The 18,972-nt window shown below is 64.8% G+C and overlaps 1 protein-coding gene across 4 annotated transcripts in view; it reads right to left on the reverse strand.

Annotated features, from left to right (window-relative positions):
• Nucleotides 1–3,616: 3,616 nt before the first annotated feature.
• The window catches only part of PELP1 (proline, glutamate and leucine rich protein 1), a 30,149-nt gene continuing 14,793 nt past the window's right edge, over nt 3,617–18,972 (reverse strand). Inside the window, exons 2-17 of one of the 4 annotated variants that reach the window (XM_039224879.1) lie at nt 17,293–17,357; nt 16,667–16,772; nt 12,018–12,167; nt 11,766–11,837; nt 8,346–8,405; nt 7,934–8,084; nt 7,658–7,787; nt 7,487–7,574; nt 6,995–7,083; nt 6,801–6,917; nt 6,542–6,689; nt 6,293–6,452; nt 5,760–5,815; nt 5,388–5,594; nt 3,848–5,278; nt 3,617–3,756 (exon numbers count right to left, since the gene is read on the reverse strand). In XM_039224879.1, the coding sequence (XP_039080810.1) occupies nt 3,670–3,756; nt 3,848–5,278; nt 5,388–5,594; nt 5,760–5,815; nt 6,293–6,452; nt 6,542–6,689; nt 6,801–6,917; nt 6,995–7,083; nt 7,487–7,574; nt 7,658–7,787; nt 7,934–8,084; nt 8,346–8,405; nt 11,766–11,837; nt 12,018–12,167; nt 16,667–16,772; nt 17,293–17,357 (3,117 nt within the window). In that variant the 3' untranslated portion in view covers nt 3,617–3,669. Of the gene's footprint in view, nt 3,763–3,847; nt 5,279–5,387; nt 5,595–5,759; nt 5,816–6,292; nt 6,453–6,541; nt 6,690–6,800; nt 6,918–6,994; nt 7,084–7,486; nt 7,575–7,657; nt 7,788–7,933; nt 8,085–8,345; nt 8,406–11,765; nt 11,838–12,017; nt 12,168–16,666; nt 16,773–17,292; nt 17,358–18,972 lie in introns of all 4 variants that reach the window. The other 3 variants (XM_039224878.1, XM_039224877.1, XM_039224880.1) reach the window with 3 other exon arrangements.

Raw genomic sequence — 18,972 nt, forward strand, 5'->3', positions numbered from 1 at the left:
AACAGAGAGAGAAAGAGCAAGCAAGGAAGGGGCTGAGAGAGAGAGGGAGACACAGAATCTGAAGCAGGCTCCAGGCTCTGAGCTGTCAGCACAGAGCCCGATGCGGGGCTCGAACCCACGAACCGTAAGATCATGACCTGAGCTGAAGTCGGATGCTCAACCGCCTGAGCCACCCCGATGCCCCTGGATGTTTTAAAAAATTGAAACTAATACCAGTTGCGTGCACAATGCGACGCGCACGTCACCTGCTTGCTCTGTGGCAGCAGAAGCCAGGGGCCTACACGTCCCGCCGGGTACTGACGCGGCGGCCGGGGCCCCAGGCAGCCGGGAGGGAGGGCGCACCGGGAGGCTCCGCGGGAACAGCCGCCGCGCCACCTGCACGCGCGGCTCCTCCTTCAGGCACTAACCGGAAACCTACGGCCCGTGCACCGGCCCAGCCTCCGGGCGGGGCCCCGCTCCCAGCCCGCCCCGCCCCTGCGTCTGCTTCCCCAGAACGCGCGGGTCTTGCTGAAACAGAAACCCCATCAGGCCGCCTGCCCCCCACCCCCCGGCTCTCTCGGCCCCTGCGGCCCCCCTGCGTTCCTTCGACACCCCGAGAACGCTCCAGCTGCAGGACCAGGACCGCCCACCCGCTGTGCCCTCCGCCCTCCGCGGCCCCTCCCCAGCCACCGCAGAGCCCCGCGCGCGCCCCTGCCCCTTCGGGTCCTCGCTGACCACCGCCTTCTCGGCAGGACCCTCCAGCCTCCAGCCCGGCCTGCGCCCGCAGACGCAGCACACGGCGGGTGGGGGCGCGCCCTCCGTAAGTCCTTCCACGTTTAGCGTCTGAAAATCCCCCCGTTGAATGTTTGGGCACACACCCCTCACACCTGTGCCCCCCCGCCGGACACACGCCCTTCACCCGCCGCCCCGCACGCGCACCGGGCACACAACCCCTCCCCCGCCGAGGCGGGGGCCGCCACTCTGGCGCTTTGTTCCCTGCTCGCGTGCGTGCCCCCAGCTGTGCCAACATCGCCGTGTCCCTGTCACACAGGGACAGCCACGGGGGGCCCGGGGGAGGCCCGCGGTCGCTCCCCACCCGCCGCACTCCCTCTAGAGCCTCCTGTCGTCTAGAACCGCGTCCAAAGCACGTGGCAAGGAGAGCGCGCTGCCCACCACGTGCCTGGCGCTCCGCGTTCGATGAGGAAGTCCCGGCGCTTAGCAAAACTGATTTATGCTAAGTGATAACGCGCCACCCTCGTGCGCAGATTAAAGGGAGGCTTGCACACGTGTGCTTGTGCCCGCGGCTGCGGCAAGGAACGCGCACGCAGTAGCGGCGGGAACACGCACAGGGCCGCGGGGAGCGCGCACGCAGTGGCGGCGGGAACACGCACACGGCCGCGGGGAGCGCGCACGCAGTGGCGGCGGGAACACGCACAGGGCCGCGGGGAGCGCGCACGCAGTGGCGGCGGGAACACGCACACGGCCGCGGGGAGCGCGCACGCAGTGGCGGCGGGAACACGCACACGGCCGCGGGGAGCGCGCACGCAGTAGCGGCGGGAGCACGCACACGGCCGCGGGGAGCGCGCACGCAGTAGCGGCGGGAACACGCACAGGGCCGCGGGGAGCGCGCACGCAGTAGCGGCGGGAGCACGCACACGGCCGCGGGGAGCGCGCACGCAGTAGCGGCGGGCGAGCACAGGACAGGTGCCCTCTCCGTGCCTGCAGGGCAGGCAGGGGCGAGGCGGCCTTTCAACAAAACCGCACCTGCTCAGTTCTTCGCCACATGATCGGATTATCTATGGAGAACACAATTTAAATCAGAAAGCTGTGCCAGCCTCAGGGTCAACGCCACCCATCTGCCGTTTCCAGAATTCAGGTTCTTCCTATTGGTGAAAAATCACCATCGCAGGACTCCTGCACCTCCGCCCTTCCAGTGGTCCTGAGGCCTCAAGTGGCCCTCTCCGCCTAAAAACCTCTTGAACTTGAAACCACAAATACAACAAAGAAAAAGCACAAACTACAAAACACGTTTCCAGACTAAGCAGGGAAATCTGAGTATCACAGACCATATACACTATCACCGAATTTCTCTCCTTAGGTTGGGTAGTGGTACTGTGACTGCACAGAAGAACGTCCTTAATCTCGAGAGGGAGAATGTTGAGGAACTTCGAGGTGAAGGGCGGGTCCACAACGGACGTTTACAGGTAGGAAAGCGCGGATTCCGGGCAGACACGCACGTGCGTGTACAAGTGCACATGCCTGCATGTGAAGACAGAGCTAGACGACGACGAGGTGCTAACCCAGAGGACGCAGGAGCGCTCACTCGAAGGGGCACATGCACCCCAATGTTTACAGCAGCGCTATCCACGACAGAGTACGGAAAGAGCCCAAATGTCCATCAGCTACTGACTGGATGAAGGTGTGGTTTATACACACGCACACACGCACGCACTGGGGTACGACTCGGCCAGGAAAAAGCAGGAAATCTTGCCACTGTAACAACGTGGATGCAACTGGAGTGTATTCTGCTAAGCCAAGTAAAAGACAGGGATCATAGGACTTCAGTCATGTGTGGAATCTGAGAAACTCAACAGATGAACACAGGGGAAGGGAGGGGAAAACAGAGGGAGACAAACCATACGAGACTCTCAAATCCAGTGAACGAGGCTTGATGGCAGTGGAGGGGGGTGCATGGGCGACGCAGATCAAGGGCACCCGTTGGCATGAGCACTGGGTGTTATCTGTAAATATTGAATCACTAAATTCTATTCCTGAAATCATTACGACACTGTATGTTAATGAACTTGGACTTAAATAAGGAAAACAAGAGCCACAGAAATAACGGGACACGGAACAGCATGGCCAACCGGGGAGTCCACACAAAGATCACAGACTTCTCTGCACGTTTGAAAATTTTCAAGGTAACAAGCTGGGGGGGAATTGTTTTTAAACCCAAGAAAGTTTCCAGAAATTCATTCAAGTGTCGAAGAGGCCCTTCAGGAGCCACACCTTTGGGAAAAAGACCCCGAGGCCCCTTCCTGCACTTTCAAGGCACGTAAAGCTCGGCTTCCGCAGGCGTCCGCAAGCACCACAGGGCCCCCACACCCGCACCCACGGCCCTGGGCCCCCGCACGTGGCCCGACAAGGCCTGAGGTTTCAGGGGACCGGATACTGGCTGGGACACGTGTCCCAGAGGGGGGAGGAAACCCCTATGGGGGGTGGACACGGCCACGGGAGGGACCAGTCCCTCAAGGTTCAAGCCTCGCAGGGGCCACGGACCAGGGCCCCCCCACCCCAACTTCTCCAAGTTCTGCCACGTCCCTCAGCCTTTCACAGCAAGGGGGCAGGTGTGCAGGCGCGCGCGCGGCCACAAACTCTGCTCGAGGACAAGGACACGGGGCCCGCCGCGCCCACACCGGCGGGGCCGCGTCTCCCGGCCCCTCCCGACCCCCCCCCCCCCACGGGCAGCCCGGCCAGGGCGCGGCATCGGCGGGTGCGGAGGGCAGGTCTCGGGCAACTCCGGCCCGGCCCCCTCCAGGTGGGTGCCCCCCCCCCCCGGGCCACGGGGAGCCCGGACGGCGCTGCAGACGCCCTTGCGGAGCCGGGGACGCGGCCGCGCGGAAGGCGGAAGCAGCAGTCGGGAGCCCAGGACGCAACTTTATTGGAAACGGGAGCGGGGGGCGCGGCGGGCTAGGAGTCAGGCTCGGGGGCCGCCGGGGGCTTCTCGTCGTCAGGGGGACAGTCGATAAAGTCAGCCAGCATGGCGGCCGCGGCGTCCTGCTCCTTCCAGGACAAAGACAGGAGATTAGAAGCGGCCACGCGGGGCGGACCCGGGACGCCAGGGCACCCCCGCCCCTGCCCGCCTCACCTTCTCCTGCAGGGCTGCCGTCTCTGCCTCGGCCGCCGCCGCCTCCGTTGCCTCGGCCGCAGGCGTCTCTGGGGGGAGTGGCACCTTGTCACCCCCGTTCTCAGTCCCCTCCTCCAGCAGGGTCGGGGGAGCCGAGGGCTCCTCTTCCCCCAGCTCCTGAGGCGGCGGCCCGGCCGGGGGGCTCCCCGCTTCACGCGGCTGCCCCTCGCCCTGGGAGGGGAGCGCCTCGGGGGCCAGCGTGGGGGCGGCCTCAGCCCCCGGCGCGTCCTCAGGCCCCGGCTCCTCCACCTCCAGCAGCAGCCCGGGCTCCCCTCCGGGCTCCGGCGGGGCCTCGGGGGGCGGGGCCGGCGGCAGCGCGGGAGCCGGGCTGGGGGGCGGAGGGCCCCCCTCTTCGGCCGGGGCGCCTGCCGGGCCGAACTCCACTTCCTCCAGCTCTTCCAGCTCCTCCTCCTCCTCCTCGTCCTCCTCGTCCTCCTCCTCCTCCAGCTCGCCTTCCTCCTCCTCAAACTCCTCTTCGAACTCTTCTTCCTCCTCCTCTTCCTCCTCAAAATACTCCTCTTCCTCTTCCTCCTCCTCTTCAAAATCCTCCTCCTCCTCCTCCTCCTCCTCTTCCTCCTCCTCCTCCTCCTCCTCGTCGTCGTCACTGCTGTTGATGTTAATAACCGTCAAGTCTTCCTCCAGGGCGGGGGGTCCTCCGGCGCCAGGAGGCGCTTCGGGGACCAGCTGCGGCGGCGGCAAGGCCACGGGGCCCGGCACGGGCGGGGGCGGCGGGGGCGGCAGGGGCCCCGGGGCCGCGGGAAGCTCTTCAGGCTCCTCCTTGGCTGGCAGGGGAGGGGAGGCCGCCGGGGGCCCGGCCGGAGCCACAGGGGGGGGCGTGGTGCCCGCGGGGGGCGGGGGCGGCAGAGGCGGCAGCCCCTCAGGCACGATGACCACGCTGTCATCGGAGTCGCTCTCCAGGGAGATCTCCACGTCGGACGCCTCCTCCTTATCGTAGTGAACGAAGGCCGGTCTTGGCACTCGGCCCCCGAAAGTTTCATCTGGGGGCACGGCCGGGGGAGGGGTGCTGCTGGGGGCGAGGACGGGCTCGTCGTTTGAGCCTGCCCGGTGGTTCTCAGGGCCAGGCAGGAGCCGGGGGGGTACCGACACCAGACCGGGAACTGACAGGCCCAAGTGGTTGGCTGTGGCTGGAGGCCCGGGGCGTGTGGGGGGCATGGGGCCCGCGGGGGGCATGGGGCCCACGGAGGGCATGGGGCCCACGGAGGGCATGGGGCCTGGGGGGTGGAAGGGTGGGGCCCTGAACGGAGACGGGGCCTCGGCAGGGGGAGCGGGTGCAGGCGCTGGACAGGTGGGGCCCACGGACTGCAGGGGGGGGACGCGGGGGTGGGTCAGGGCAGCACAGGTCACCAGCGCTTCTGAGCAGAACGATGCGACCTGAGGGAGGAGGGGGAGGCTGTGACATCGGGAATGCGGGGGTTCGCACCCCGGAAACAGGACGATCCCGACCGACAGCGTGGAGGCGGCCCGGCCCGGCGGCGCTCACCTCCAGGCTGTCCTCTCTCTGGCCCAGGGAGAAGGCCTGCAGGGCACAGGCGAGGGGGGGCGGGCAGCGGGGGGACGGCGCCAGCAGCAGGGCCAGCAGCAGGCGGTAGAGCTCCCGGCGGCAGCGGGCGCTCGCGTACGGGGAGCTGCCCAGGGCCTCGCCCTGCTGGAGCCCCATGACCAGGGGCAGGACCAGGTCGTGCAGCCTCTGAAAAGGACACGGAGCACACCTAGGGGCGTCGCCAAGCCCCCCGGAGCCTTGTCCAGGGCCGCTCGGCCGCTCGCGCCACCTCGCCACCCCGCCACCCCAGGGGGCAGCCCCCCCCCGCACACGGTGCCCCCCCCATCCCCGCGGACACCAGGCGCCACTGACCCTGTGAGTCTCCTCCTTGATGAGAGGCCCACACATGAGGACGGTCCGGCTGAGGCCTGGGGGAGAAGGGGCGTCTCAGGCGGGGGGTGGGGGGGGACTTCCGCAGCCCCGCCGCCCCCACCCCGACTCAGTCAAGTGACTGGGCTTCGCAACGGCACAGCGGGGGGCCCAGGACGGCGGACAGCAGGGGCGGATGAGGCGGCGCGCCGTGCCCGCGCTCACAGACTCCGAGAGCGGGACCCTCTTCAGGCGGGTGGGCGGCCGGCCGTGCCACACACAGGACCCAAAGGAAAGTCACCCACAAACCGCGCGGTAGCAGCTACACTCCCGCCTCCCGACCAGGCAGCGAAAGCGGGAAGCCCCACCGAGCAGCCTGGCGGGGAGGACGCAAGCGCCGCGGGGCCAGGACCCCCACCCTGTGCGGCGACAGCACGTGGCCGGCGGAGACCCTGCAGGGGCAGGAAGGGCCCGGAGCCCCATCTGACGCCCGGCCCCAGGCGCCCGCAGCCCCGCGCTGGCCGGGCCTCACCCACCTCTCAGCGCGGCCGCGCACACGTCGCTGTTGGCGTTGCTGTCCCCCTTCCGCTGTCCGGGCGGGGCCATGGCCTCCCCCATGTCCAGCTTCAGCTTCTTGGGGGCGCTGGGCTTCCCGGACTGCAGCCCCCCATCAGGGCTCCCCCGGGGGCTGCGCAGCTGGGGGGGGAGCGGAAGTCACACACGCGGGCGAACACGGAGACTACCGGAGTGGGGGCCCTCGGGAGACAGTCCCAGGCCTTGCTCACCTTCAGAGCGTCGGCGGGCGGGGAGATGTCACTGAGCAGGTGAGAGAGCAGGGCCTCCCCCGAGGCGCCCCCCTGCAGCACCCCCGCCGAGGCCCCGCACACCTGCACCCACAGGTCCAACACGGCGTACACCTTGGTTCGCACAGCGCTGTGGGGCGAGCGGAGGGAGAGCAGCCTGTCAGGGGCGCCGCCAGCCAGGTCCCCTCGGGGCCCCCGGCCCACCGTGCCCTCCCCTCCGTACTCCTCCTTCGCGTGTCACCTGTAAGGCCGCTCCTGGCCCGGAGGGAGGGCATCCCTACCGAGGTTCCAGGCACTGAGGACCTGGGGAAGCAGGCGGCTGATCAGGGCCCCGAAGCGCAGGAGGCGGCCTCCACACCTGGCGGGGAAGACAGAACAGTGACCCCCCCGCCCGGCCTCGGCCCCACCCCGCCCCCCGCCCCGGCCCCCACTCACGCGAGGATGAGCGCAGAGAGCAGGTCCAGGGCGTCCAGGTGGACGGAAGGCAGGAGCAGCAGGCGCAGGGGACCGTCCCCGAGCAAGCTCTGCAGGGACGGCGCAGGGAAGGCGTGCGGGAGAGAAGACGCCACACGTGTGCACCCAGGGAGGAGCCCGCCCGTGAGACCGCCTCCCGTCCCGGGGACAGACCCTGGAGGGAGGAGGAGGGGAGGCCGGCTGGCCCTCTCAGCAGTGACCCAGCTGACCCCGGTCACCCTCCCCTAGGGAAGCACGTGCCGGAAGCCATCCTGGAAGCGTGAGCGAATCCACTGGGACGTGCGTGTGTCGGGAGAGCCCCAAGGAGCAGCGGCATCTGGACGCCAGGAAGGCGCCAGCTGCCACCGCCCCAGGCAGGGCTCGGTCTGGGCGCTTCGGCCCCGCACGGCTCTCCCCGTGGCCGGTCACCCCGTCCCAAGGAAGGGCCGTGCACAGAGCACAAGCTCCACTTACGATGTTCTTGGCACTGATGCTGAGGGTCCGGCAGATGACGTCCAGGATCTCCTGCACGGGGACGGACACGGGAGCCCCGAACTCAGAGCTGAAGGGAACGAGAGAAGGGACACCATCAGCACAGGCTCCCCGACGGGACACCCCCCGTCCCCCCAGCCCTCGCTCACACACCTGAGCAGGAGCCCCAGGCAGCGGGCCAGGCCCGAAAACCTGTGCCGGAGCCGGAGCAGCGTGTGGGTATCACCGTCTTCCGAGGGCGCGAGCAGCACGTCCACCCCGGGGCCCTCGTACGGCACGGGGGCTGCGCGGAAACACCAGCACCTCGCACCCCGAGGCCCCGCCTCTGCCGTCCCTTCCCTCTGTCTTGCGGGAGGTGACCCGCGAGCCAGGCCGCGCCGCCTGACCCCGCTGGGCCCCCCCTCCGGCCCCTCCTGCGGCGGCCCCTACCCGTGTCCGCCCCCTCGTACAGGGCCCCCAGCAGGCCGTGCAGGGAGGCGAGCAGGCCGTGCAGCTCCTGTTCCCAGCTCTCCGTGTGCTTCAGGCCCTGGGAGAAGCCGGCCCCCAGCGAGGGCAGCCTGGAGTAGCACTCACAGGCCAGCTGCGGGAGAAACGGCGCAGGGCGGTCAGACGGGAAGCCCCCCGCCCCAGCGGGCCGAGAAGCAGAGCTCGGAGGGGGACAGGAAGGGACAGTGGGGCAGGGCACAGACGGGGGCGTGGAGGCGAAGTCACGTGTGGCTCTGATGTACAACGTGGGGGGAGGCGGGGACGCAGGCCAACGGCGTGACAGCGAGAAAAGCCGAGAGAAGGTGGCTCCGGTTCAGGCCCCCAAACTCTCCAACACCCCCCCCTTTCCCTTTACCTGCTGGAGTTGAGGGCTCAAGGCATCCACCCGAGACAGGAAAAACGAGGCCAGCTTGCCCTGGGTCAGGGGACAGAGAGGAAGAGGCTGGTGAGCCGGCGCCCAGGCCCTTCCCTCCCGCGGACCCAGGACGCACAGCACGCTGGGGGGCGCCGTGCCCAGAACGCATGTGCTCAGAGTCCAAAGACACCCCGAACGTCAGCCTTTGCCCCGGCCTGCCTCCTGTTCGGCCCCGACACCGGGCTCCTTCCCGCCGATTTTGCAAACTGAGGGTCCTGTCCCTCAGGCCAAAAGGGCGGAAAATACTGAAAAAGCAGCAACCGCCACGCCCGCACCCCTGCAGCTGAGACACGGCGAAGGGCACACTGGGAAGTGAGGCACTAAGCCAAGGTGCAGAGGTGCGCAGGCAAGGGGGGGGTCAGGCGAGAGGGGAAGGTGGCGCACCCGGCCCGCCACGTCACGGCGCCCACACGCGGCCTCTCCGGGGCCAGGATCAGCAGGCCTGGGAACGCGGCAGGGAAAGAAGTATTTTTATCATTTTCACTGACACGGAAGTGAAACGGGTGCGTTTCTGCTACAAACGCAGACGAAAGGCCACGGTGCCGTGGGCAGTGCCCCTGACGGTCACCGGTAGAAACCACTGGTTTTCACAGGCGTCCCGAAACACCGCTCCACTACCGTGAACCGTCAGTAGCCGTCGGGCCCCGTCCTGTGACGCGCTGACGAACTAGACGCTGCTCGGTCACAAGTGTTTAAAACACATTTCAATCCAAATCGGCTTCCCTTGCGACTCCGTGTACTGGACAGCTGTGAGAACACCGTGGCACAGACGAGGTCAAGAACACGGACGGGGAGACGGGGGGGGGGGGGGGGGGGGGGGGGGGGGGGGGGGGGGGGGGGGTGGTCAGGAGGACACGAGGAATCAGCAGGGGTGTCCCGCACGGGGCAGATGCTGGGAGGCGGCCAGGCTGAGAATGGGATCCATGTGAGAAGCCCCGAGGGGGACACACACCACCAGGCGCTGACACGGCCCCCATCCCAGGCCGGGGGGAGGGCCCCCAGGGTGGCCAGGGCACAAGGGAGACTTTTGCAGGAAGGAGGAAGATGGGCTGTGGTGCTGGGCCCTCAGCGGGGACTCACGGATGGAGGTGGGCGTGTGGCCCGGAAGCCAAGCCCCCAGTGGCTCCCTCCCGCCTGCCCCGTGGCAAGTGCGGTTCTGGCTGCCCGGCTCCCACCAAACGGGGACAGGGGTCTCGGAGCCGGTGCGGGAGGGTTCAGAACACTTCAGACCTGGGACAGGAACCGCCCACGGGTCTCCAGACTCCCCCAGCCCTGAGGAGGGCAGTTCCTGGAGAGCAGCCAAAGGCCCAGGTAGGGTGGCATCCTGCCCTCTGGTCACCTTCCGCGAGATGCTGGTGCTAAAGAGCTGGGCCGAGGCCCAGACAAGTCTGCATACGTGACCCGATGCAGCACAGCCCGGGGACCCGGCTCTGAGCGCGAGGCCGGCCCAGAAGGCCCAGCAGCCGTGTCACTCGGAGAGCAAGTGCGCCAGCGCACAGGGCAGGGGCCTGTTCCCACCCGTCCCAAGCAACTGCTCGCCCGACGGGGGAGGGGAGGAAGCCCGTGCGGGGCTGACCTCACAGGCTTGGAAGGCAGGGGGCACACTGTGTGGGGGAGGCCAGGGGACAGACGGACACAGCAAACAGGCCCGGCCGCAAGCCTCTCCAAGTACAAGCTGCGCCCGGAGCCTCCCGCACTCTTAGCTGCCTGCGGGTCAGGCCCGTGCGCTCCGCGAGCTGCAGGCACACGCGCCGAACAAGTGCAAGTCCAGCTGCGGCCTTTGGAAAGACACTCAAAACACAGGCCCGATGTCAAAAGCCCCCAGTGTCCCCAAGGCTGTGAGGTAGCGTGGACAAGCTCTCCCCGCTCATGGCCAGATCGCAGGGGCCCCCACACAGGGACCCTCAGCATCCAGCCCCGGCTGCGGGAGTCCGGCGACACCCAGCACCCCCCCGCCCCCCCCGCCCTGAGGCACAGGCAAGGACCCCGCAGCAAAGCCTCACCCGCCCTGACCAGCGGGGGCTCGGGACAAACACCTGGCCTGTGCGGTTCCAGATGCTACTTTACAGTGTGTTCTGGAAAACTTGAACTTGGTAAAACTTCAGTTAAGAAACAGCCTGCCTCCGCTCGTTTGCCTCCCTGAAGAAACCGTGTGCTGACCACCCGGACGTCCATTACCTGCGCTCAGGGCTGAAACCAAAGACCTGGGAGGGCCTGAGCCGCGTCCCTGGGACACAGCTCGAGGGGCCGGGACTACGGCCTCGGGGGACCCGCTCCCGGCCAAGCCCCCCGCCCCAGCCAAGGACAGCGCCTGCGTCTCCCCGCGGAAGCCTGTCGGCCCACCGGACTACACTCCTCAGGGCTCGTGGGGGGTCGGGGTCTGCGGGAACCACGGGCGCTGCCAGGGCTTACAGACCGGACGGCAAGCCGGTGAGCCCGCTCCGGGCCCGCGCCCTCGCCCGTGTCCCCCACGGACACCAGCGCCCCGGGGGCCGCCGCCCGCACGCAGCAGTGCCACCATCGACTCCCTCCCTTTCCTTCACGTTCCCGACCCGACCTCAGAACCGCGTGACCTGCCTTTCATCGTAACCTGGCGGCACGCTCCCGACCGTGACGCTGACCACAGGCAACCAAGCCGCGGAACGCACGAGGGGCCGCTGCCTGCCGCTAAGCGGCCGCCCACCAGCGCGGCGCTGGGTGTCCCAGAGGAAGGAAGGAAGGACACTTAATCTCAGGACACCGTTTGCTCCCCCGGGCTGGCTGGCACCCAAGGACGCTGCGGCAACGAAGGAGCCGGTTACGCAGGGCTCTTTACCGGCGCTGCTGACAGAACGTGTCACTCTAGCTCCTGGGAATAAAGCTGGAGCTCTCTCCCGGCCCCTCACTCCCTCCCGACCCACCGGTACCCTGCCCACGTCGCCGCACGGCCCCCCTGCAGATCATGACGATCATGAAGGCTTGGGGGAAGGGGGGAAGGGACGGAGAGATCAGACACAACTGATACGAGGAAGTGAGAAGTCGGGAAGGCTTCCTGGAGGAAGGAACAAAGCGAGGCCGGACGGCAGGAAAGAGGGCAGGGGAGTCTAAAGGCCCAGAGAGGAGGGAAGGGAGGGTCAAGAGCCCAGGCTCCGGCCGCAGACACAGGGTCTGATCCTTCCCGACCTCAGGCCAGTTACTCCACGCCCTCACCCGTGAGGGAGCAACGAGAACGCATTTCCGCGCTTGGAGGCGGCACGGTCGCAGCTGCAGACGCAGGAAGGAGGGCTGGGCGGACCGCCGCTCGGACACCCTGGCCGTGGGTCTGCGGGGAGACGGCCACCGAGCCTCGCGCTGGAGGGAGGGGTCCGCGCGCTAGCTCACCTTGAGAGACCCACACGCCCGAGGAAAGTAGGTCATACAAGCCTTCATTCCCTCCATCGCGGAGAGCTCACACTGCGGGCAAAACAGAGAGTGAGGCCGGGGCGGGGGGCCCGCTGCCCCCCAGGCCCCTCCCACCCCCACCCTTCCAGGTCCTGCCTCGCTCGCCGCCCACTGCCCCCCCCTCCCCCGACTGTAATTTGATGGCGGGTAAGCTCTGGGAGGGCCCAGGCCGGGGGGAGGGGGGGCTCTCACCTCTGGCCTGAGGCCCAGCAGGGAGGTGAGGAGGCCGGGGAGGTGGTTCATGGAGATGTCGCGGAAGAGCGCGGGCAGCTGGGCCGCGTACCGGAGCAGGTCCGTCAGCACGGCCACGGCCAGCTCCATGGTCGGCGGCGGGTCCTGGGACTGAAAGCGACACCACCCGTGCTCCCAGCCTGACCTCCGCGTCACCAAGAGGAGCGCGACGCGGGGCTTCTGAGAAAGACCAGTGAAGGTGCTGCCGCCAGCGAACCCACAGGGAAAGGGCGCTGGCGACGGGCACCCAACGCAGCGCCTCTGGCTACAGAAAGGCCGCACGGCTGAGTTTCCGTACCGCGGGCACCTGGGGGTCCTGACCTCCGTCCGCAACACGTGCGCCTTCCAGGGCCGACTCCCCACCGGGAACGGAGAAGGGCGCTGCTCACACTGCCCCGTGCGGCCACGCCGGCTTCTGCCCGGCTCACACCCAGCGGAGTCGCGGAGGAAGCAGCGGTTTGGGTCTAGGGCTTCCCTAGAAGACCAGCACGGACCCAAGGAGAAGGCGCTCGGCGCCCACCTCCTGCCACACCAGAGGCCTCGCGGCACCCAGACACGCTCTGTGGAAAGTGAGGGCGGGGCCTCCTCCGCACCCTCCCCACGACTGGAACCTTCCCCACCGCTGCCACCGTCACAGAGGACACGGAAGCCCAGACAGCCCCCGCTTCCCGCTGCCACGGCTCCCGTGCAAGGACAGCCCCCTGCTCTCAGGGCCTGACACCGTCACCCAGGCCTGGTTTCCAGCCGGGCCCCCACACGGACGCTGCCTGCAGGCAGGTGCCCCCACTGGAAACCCTCTCTGAGCCCCTCCTCGCTCTGCCCAACTCCTCTCCCTCTTGAAAGGATCGTCTGGCTGCCCGACTCCATTCCACCTGCGGCTCGCTCCCCTCCCCAGCTCTGGCGCCCCCACCCCTGGCCTCGGACACTTCTGCTGGCCTCGAACCCGAGCTGCCAAACCCAGAAACCAGGAGGCCGTGCTCGCCTCCCTCCACCTCAGAGGGGCATTAACAAGGGGTCCTGCCTCTTCCTCCCCCCACCGTCTGCTGCGCAGCCCAGCGGCCCCGGGAGCCCAGCCTCCCCCACCGGAGCGCGACCCGCAGCGCGCCTCCGAACGCCGCGCGTGCCGGTGGGGAAAGCGCTCCGAGGACTCGGCCTCAGCTGCCGCCCCACGGCTGACGGGGGCTCTCCCCTGCGGAAGACACAGCGACGGAAGCCGGCACCCCTGAGCCCCGGGGGCCGCGCTGAGACACCTGGCCGCTGCCCCTCCCCAGATCAGGGGCACGCTTGCCAAGGGGGCTTCTAAGAGCCCGGTGTCCCCCCCCCCCGGTCCCCTCGGAGCCTGGCTGTCCCCTCGCTCGGAGATCCGGGAGTCGTCCTGGACGCGTCCGGCCCCGACCAGTTCCGCCGTCAGGAGCCGCCCGCTGCGCCTGTGGCCCTCGCGCGCGCTCAATCGGCTTCTCTTCGTGTCTACGGCCTCTTCTCCAGGCCAAGCTACCCCGACGTTTCCCTTCTGGGGGCCTTCCTGCCCCCAATCTGGCTCCCTCCTCATCCCCTCTCCACACGGCAGCCCAAGCGGCCCTTCCGCCACCACTGCGCCCTCCTCACCCCTACTCAAAACCTTCCACGAACTCCCACCGTCCGGAGAATGAACCCCGAACGCCCTCACATGCCCACGACGCCACCCGTGATCTGGTCCCCGCCCCCCGCCGGCCTCCCGGCGCCCCGCCAGCCCCGCCAGCTTGCGCGCAGTCCTTCGGATGGACCACCTCCTCTTCTCTCCCTTCCCTGGCCCAACCCACTCCAACAAACCCTCCCTGAACCACTGGCCCTGATGGCAAAGGCGCCCACCCCACCCCAGGCCACGTTCTCGTGACACGTTCTCAGTTCTCAGAGAACTGCCTCTATTTCTGTTTAAAGTCGGCTCCATGCCCAACGTGGGGCCTGAACTCACAACCCTCAGGTTGCGAGTCGCACACTCTACCAGCTGAGCCGGGCAGGCGCCCCCTCCCATCTTACATTATTCAAGTAAAGTCTCTTCCGCTAGAAAACGGGCCAGCAAACTGTGCGGCCTGTGGGTGCCTGCTGCCCGTCTCTGCATGGCCCACAAGCTAAATGTGATTTTTACATTTTTAAACGGCTGGAAGACAAAAAAAGGCACAAAATGTAACAACACCCATATGTGGTTTGCGCAGCCTAAAAGCTTCACCATCTGTACCACAGAAAGTCCAGAATCGTCAAACCTCCGTACGCTCCGCCTGAAACTACCACAGTGCTGGGTGTCAACCCTGCTGTGTCACACAGCCGTGCGGGGAGAGGGGCGTTGGGTAGCTCAATCAGTTTAAGCATCAGACTCTTGATTTCAGCTCAGGTGTCAGTCTCGGGAGCCCTGAGTTCAAGCCCCACAGTGGGCCCCACTCTGGGCGTGAAGCCTACTTAAAAAATAAAATAAAATGGGGCGCCTGGGTGACTCAGCTGGTTAAGCGTCTGACTCTTGATCTCCACCCAGGTCAGGATCTCACGGTTCGTGAGTTCAAGCCTCATATTGGGCTCTGTGCTGACAGAGCAGAGCCTGCTTGAGATTTTTTTCTCCCCCTCTCTCTGTCCCTCCTCTGCGTGGACGTTCTCTCTCGTTTTCAAAATAAATATTTTTTTTTAATTTTTTTTTTAATGTTTTATTTATTTCTAGGAGAGAGAGAGACAGCATGAGCAGGGGAGGGTCAGAGAGAGAGGGAGTCACAGACCGAAACAGGCTCCAGGCTCTGAGCTGGCAGTCAGCACAGACCGACGCGGGGCTCGAACCCACGAACCGCGAGATCATGACCTAAGCGAAAGTCGGACGCTTAACCGACTAAGCCACCCAGGCACCCCTCGTTTTCAAAATAAATTTTTAAAAAACATTTTTAAAAATGTTAATACGATATAATAAAAAAAAATTTTTTAAGTGGCTAAACATAGGATGGAAAACTACCTTCAATTATTTTGTTGAGGGAACAATGAACAGAGTTCTGTCGAGATGGCACACTCAAAATCACTCTTAACACTAAACAGCATCATTTAGAGAATTTCTGGAGACAGAATTACGATTACATTAAGGCCCTCAGTATCTACTCGGTGTAACTGAGACAGTTTTCAGTAGTTTACAAATTCAGAAGCTATTTAAAGTTAGCTGAGATCTTGGGCGCCTGGGTGGCTCAGTCCTTCAGCGTCCGACTCTTGGTTTTGGCTCAGATCATGATCTCACAGTTCATGAGTTCGAGCCCCCACGTCGGGCCCTATGGTTACAGTGTAGAGCCTGCTTGGGATTCTCTTTCTCCCTCTCTCTGCCCCTCCCCAGCTTGTGTGCAGGAGCGCACTCCCTCTCTCAAAAAATGAAAAACATCAAAAAAAGTTAACTAGCTGAGATGTGAACACTTTCACATATATTTACAACTAGGTATGCAAAGGACAGTAAATTTCAAGAGCAATAAGGATGAAAATGCTTTGGTTTCAAGGGAAAATTAAAGTAGAATAACCACAACTGGGCCTATTCAAGAAGAGCGTCTTTCACTCAGATACAAGGATTTCTACGAAGGAGTAAACTGTTTAAGGCCACCACAGAGGGAAGATTCATCAATCTCCTCCAAATATGCACCCTAAAAATGTGAATACCAGCTAATTAGAACAAACTAGGAGGGGATGGTTTATATGACGCCTTTTCTGAATAAAAGTTGTTGTTTTTTAATTTCCCCTACCTGTAAACATTTACTCCACAGAAAGTTCCCTGCACCCTGTGCCAGATTCCAGACACCATGAAAGCAGGGCTAAAGTCCACCTCACCGCTGTCACCCAGGACCTAGCGCTCGCCTGCAAGTGCTCAGAACACGCTGGCTGAAGAACTAGGTGGGGGAGGTTATCGAAGGACGTAAGAGTAGGAAAAACTTGGGGCGCCTGGGTGGCTCAGTCGGTTAAGCGTCCGACTTTCGCTTAGGTCATGATCTCGCGGTTCGTGGGTTCGAGCCCCGCGTCGGGCTCTGTGCTGACTGCCAGCTCGGAGCTTGGAGCCTATTTCAGAGTCTGTATCTCCCTCTCTCTGACCCTCCCCTGCTCACGCTGTCTCTCTCTCCTAGAAATAAAAAAAAAAAAAAAAAGAGTAGGAAAAAATTAAAACATCAAGAGAGGAAGAAAAGAGCAGCAAATAAGTAAATAAACATGATGATGATGATGATGATGATAAATAGAAATAAAAATAAAATACTTAGGAAAAGGAACTTTCAAGATGTCGCTTGTTAAAAAAGCTAGCGAAGAAGTGAACACGGTCGGGGCTGCAGCTGCCAAAGGTCAATGAACTAAACAAGCTCGTGGGTAAGACCATCCACCGTCCCCAGCACCCTTCCCACGTGCAGCCTGCGCTCCCTGCTGGCGGGAGACCTCCGCTGCCCACTCTGTCTGAACCACCCAGGTCCCAGCGCCCCAGCCCCGCACCCCTCCCCGCCCCGCGCCCCCTCCCCGACCCGCGCCCCTCCCCAGCACCCCCCGCACCCCTCCCCAGCCCTGCACCCCCTCCCAGCCCCCCCCCATGGCACCTGGGAGGAGCCAGGGGCCCAGGGGATGGGGGAGGGGTGCGGCCTTACCTGCAAGACCTGCTGGATGCTGCGAAGCCAGGACACGCAGTGCTGCTGGAACAGCTCCGTGGGGCTCTCCCCCACCAGCAGGGACAGCAGACACAGCCCCTCAAAACTTACAGGAGACAAGGAGGTGACGACAAGCCCCGCGCAGAGGAAGCTCGTTCTACTCTAACCGCGCAGAGCGAGAAGTCGCCACAGACGCCCGGTGCTCTAACTCCTGCAGCGCTGGGAGGGCTTGAGGTGAGGGGCGTGCAGCGGGGACGGGGGGCCCGGTGATCCCACAGGGGGATGGGGGGACGGTAACCCCGCGGGGGGGACGAGGGGCCCGGGTGATCCTGAGAGGTGACGGGGGGCCCGGGTGATCCCGCGGGGGGGACAGGGGGCCCAGGTGATCCCACGGGGGGGACGGGGGGCCCAAGTGATCCCGAGGGGGGGATGGGGTCCCGGGTGATCCTGCGGGGGGACAGGAGGGCACGCTCAACTCAAGGGAGCCCATGGAAAGAACAAACCCTCCCCACTCCAGGAACAGAGAAGTCTCTGGAATCCACGGGGTGGTGACGCTGGAGAGATGGACAGACACACGGCCCACTTCATAAGAAAACCCCCCTGGAGAGAGAAGGGCGCACACTCACCGAGTTTTGATGGAACCGAGACGGGCGTTGCTGAGACCCACCAGCGCCCCGACAGCTGAGAGGTTCTGGGGGAAAGAAAGCAGGGAAGCGAGTAGGGATCAGGGTTCTCCCAACCCCGCCCCGCCCTACAGAGCGCCTTCCTGACGTCACACCTCCTGAGCCCAACGACCCTCACGACCTCACGACGTCGGCCTCTGCCCACTTCCCAGCAGCCTCAGCAGGCTTTCCCCAAGTTCATCCCGGCTCCCCGCCGGACACGTCAGTGCGACGCAGGGGACACCCCACTCGCCCAGCGACCAGACTGCAGAGACGCGGCTCCCTCAGCCTGACCACCCTGGACGGCGCCCAGAGCGGAGGCGACCCCACAAATGCTTGCTGATCGGACGTTGACTCACCTGGAACCCCGTCTTCCTTCACCCCCAAACCCCTCTAGCCCCTGGCTTCCTGAGAGCCGCTAAGGCCAACGCAGACCAAGTGGGCCAGAGCCTCCCTCCCGCACACTCTGGGGACCCTGAGAGAGGGGTCCCCCCAGCCCTGCCATGCATAACCACCCCTGGGAGCCCAAACTCCCCTCGCGGCTCCTGGACTCCCCAGCCGCGCTCGCCACTCCTGTGCCAACAAGCACCTGCCACGCTCGGGGTCGCACGAAGGAACCAGAGCTGGGTGAACAATCAGGTCCCCGCTCTCAGGAAGGGAAACGTCTACTCGCTTGTTCCGTAAATATTTACTGAACGTCTGCTGCACCGGGGACACGGTTCTCCGTGCCGCGAAGCCAACGTTCTAGGTGGAGGCGACAGAAGAGAAAGGAACCCCCAGACAAGAAACCAGGCGGGACGGTGCAAAGCGCCAGGGGCACGATGAAGCGGCCTTGGGAAGAAAGCAGCGGCCGGGAAGGGAAGGGAGACGGCGCTCCGCGCGCAGGGACGCCGAAGCCCTCTCTAAACCCGCCTTTCGGGCCAAGTGAAAGCAGGACACAGTCCCGTCCGCACACACAGGGTCATAGGGGCGCACACGACCCAGCACCTCCCCGCTCGGCTCCCGCATCTGTGCGTGAGGGGTCACAGCATCGTTCCCAGAGCCACAAGGGGAAACCATCCAAATGTCCATTGACCCGTGGACAGGGACACAATGTGGTGTCCCCACACAGCGGAGGGCTGTTGGGCCATAGAGGAGAAAAGGGAAGTTCCAAGATACGGATGGACCTTAAAGACACTACGCTGAGTGGGAGAAGCCACCTGTGGCAGACTGCGTTCACACGGACAGTCGAAGCGGCAAACATAGAGACAAGACGAGGGGCTGCAGGGAAATGGGTGGTGACTGCCAATGGGTCCAGGGCTTCTTTCTAGAATGTTCTCCAAGTGTTCACAGTGGGGGCACCCGGACCAGCTCGGTCAGTGGAGCGTGTGACTCTTGATCTCAGGGTCGTGAGTTCAAGCCCCACGGTGGGTATAGAGATTGCTTAAAAATTAAGTTTTTAGGGGCGCCTGGGGAGCTCAGTCGGTTAAGCGTCCGACTTCAGCTCAGGTCATGATCTCACAGTTCGTGGGTTCGAGCCCTGCGTCAGGCTCTGTGCTGACAGCTCAGAGCCTGGAGCCTGCTTCAGATTCTGTGTCTCCCTCTCTCTCTGCCCCTCCCCCACGTACACTCTCTCTCAGAAATAAATAAAAATATTTAAAAAAA

This window comes from Hyaena hyaena, unplaced genomic scaffold (genome assembly GCF_003009895.1).
Source record: "Hyaena hyaena isolate Hyena2069 unplaced genomic scaffold, ASM300989v1 scaffold_1811, whole genome shotgun sequence".
NCBI lineage: Eukaryota > Metazoa > Chordata > Mammalia > Carnivora > Hyaenidae > Hyaena > Hyaena hyaena.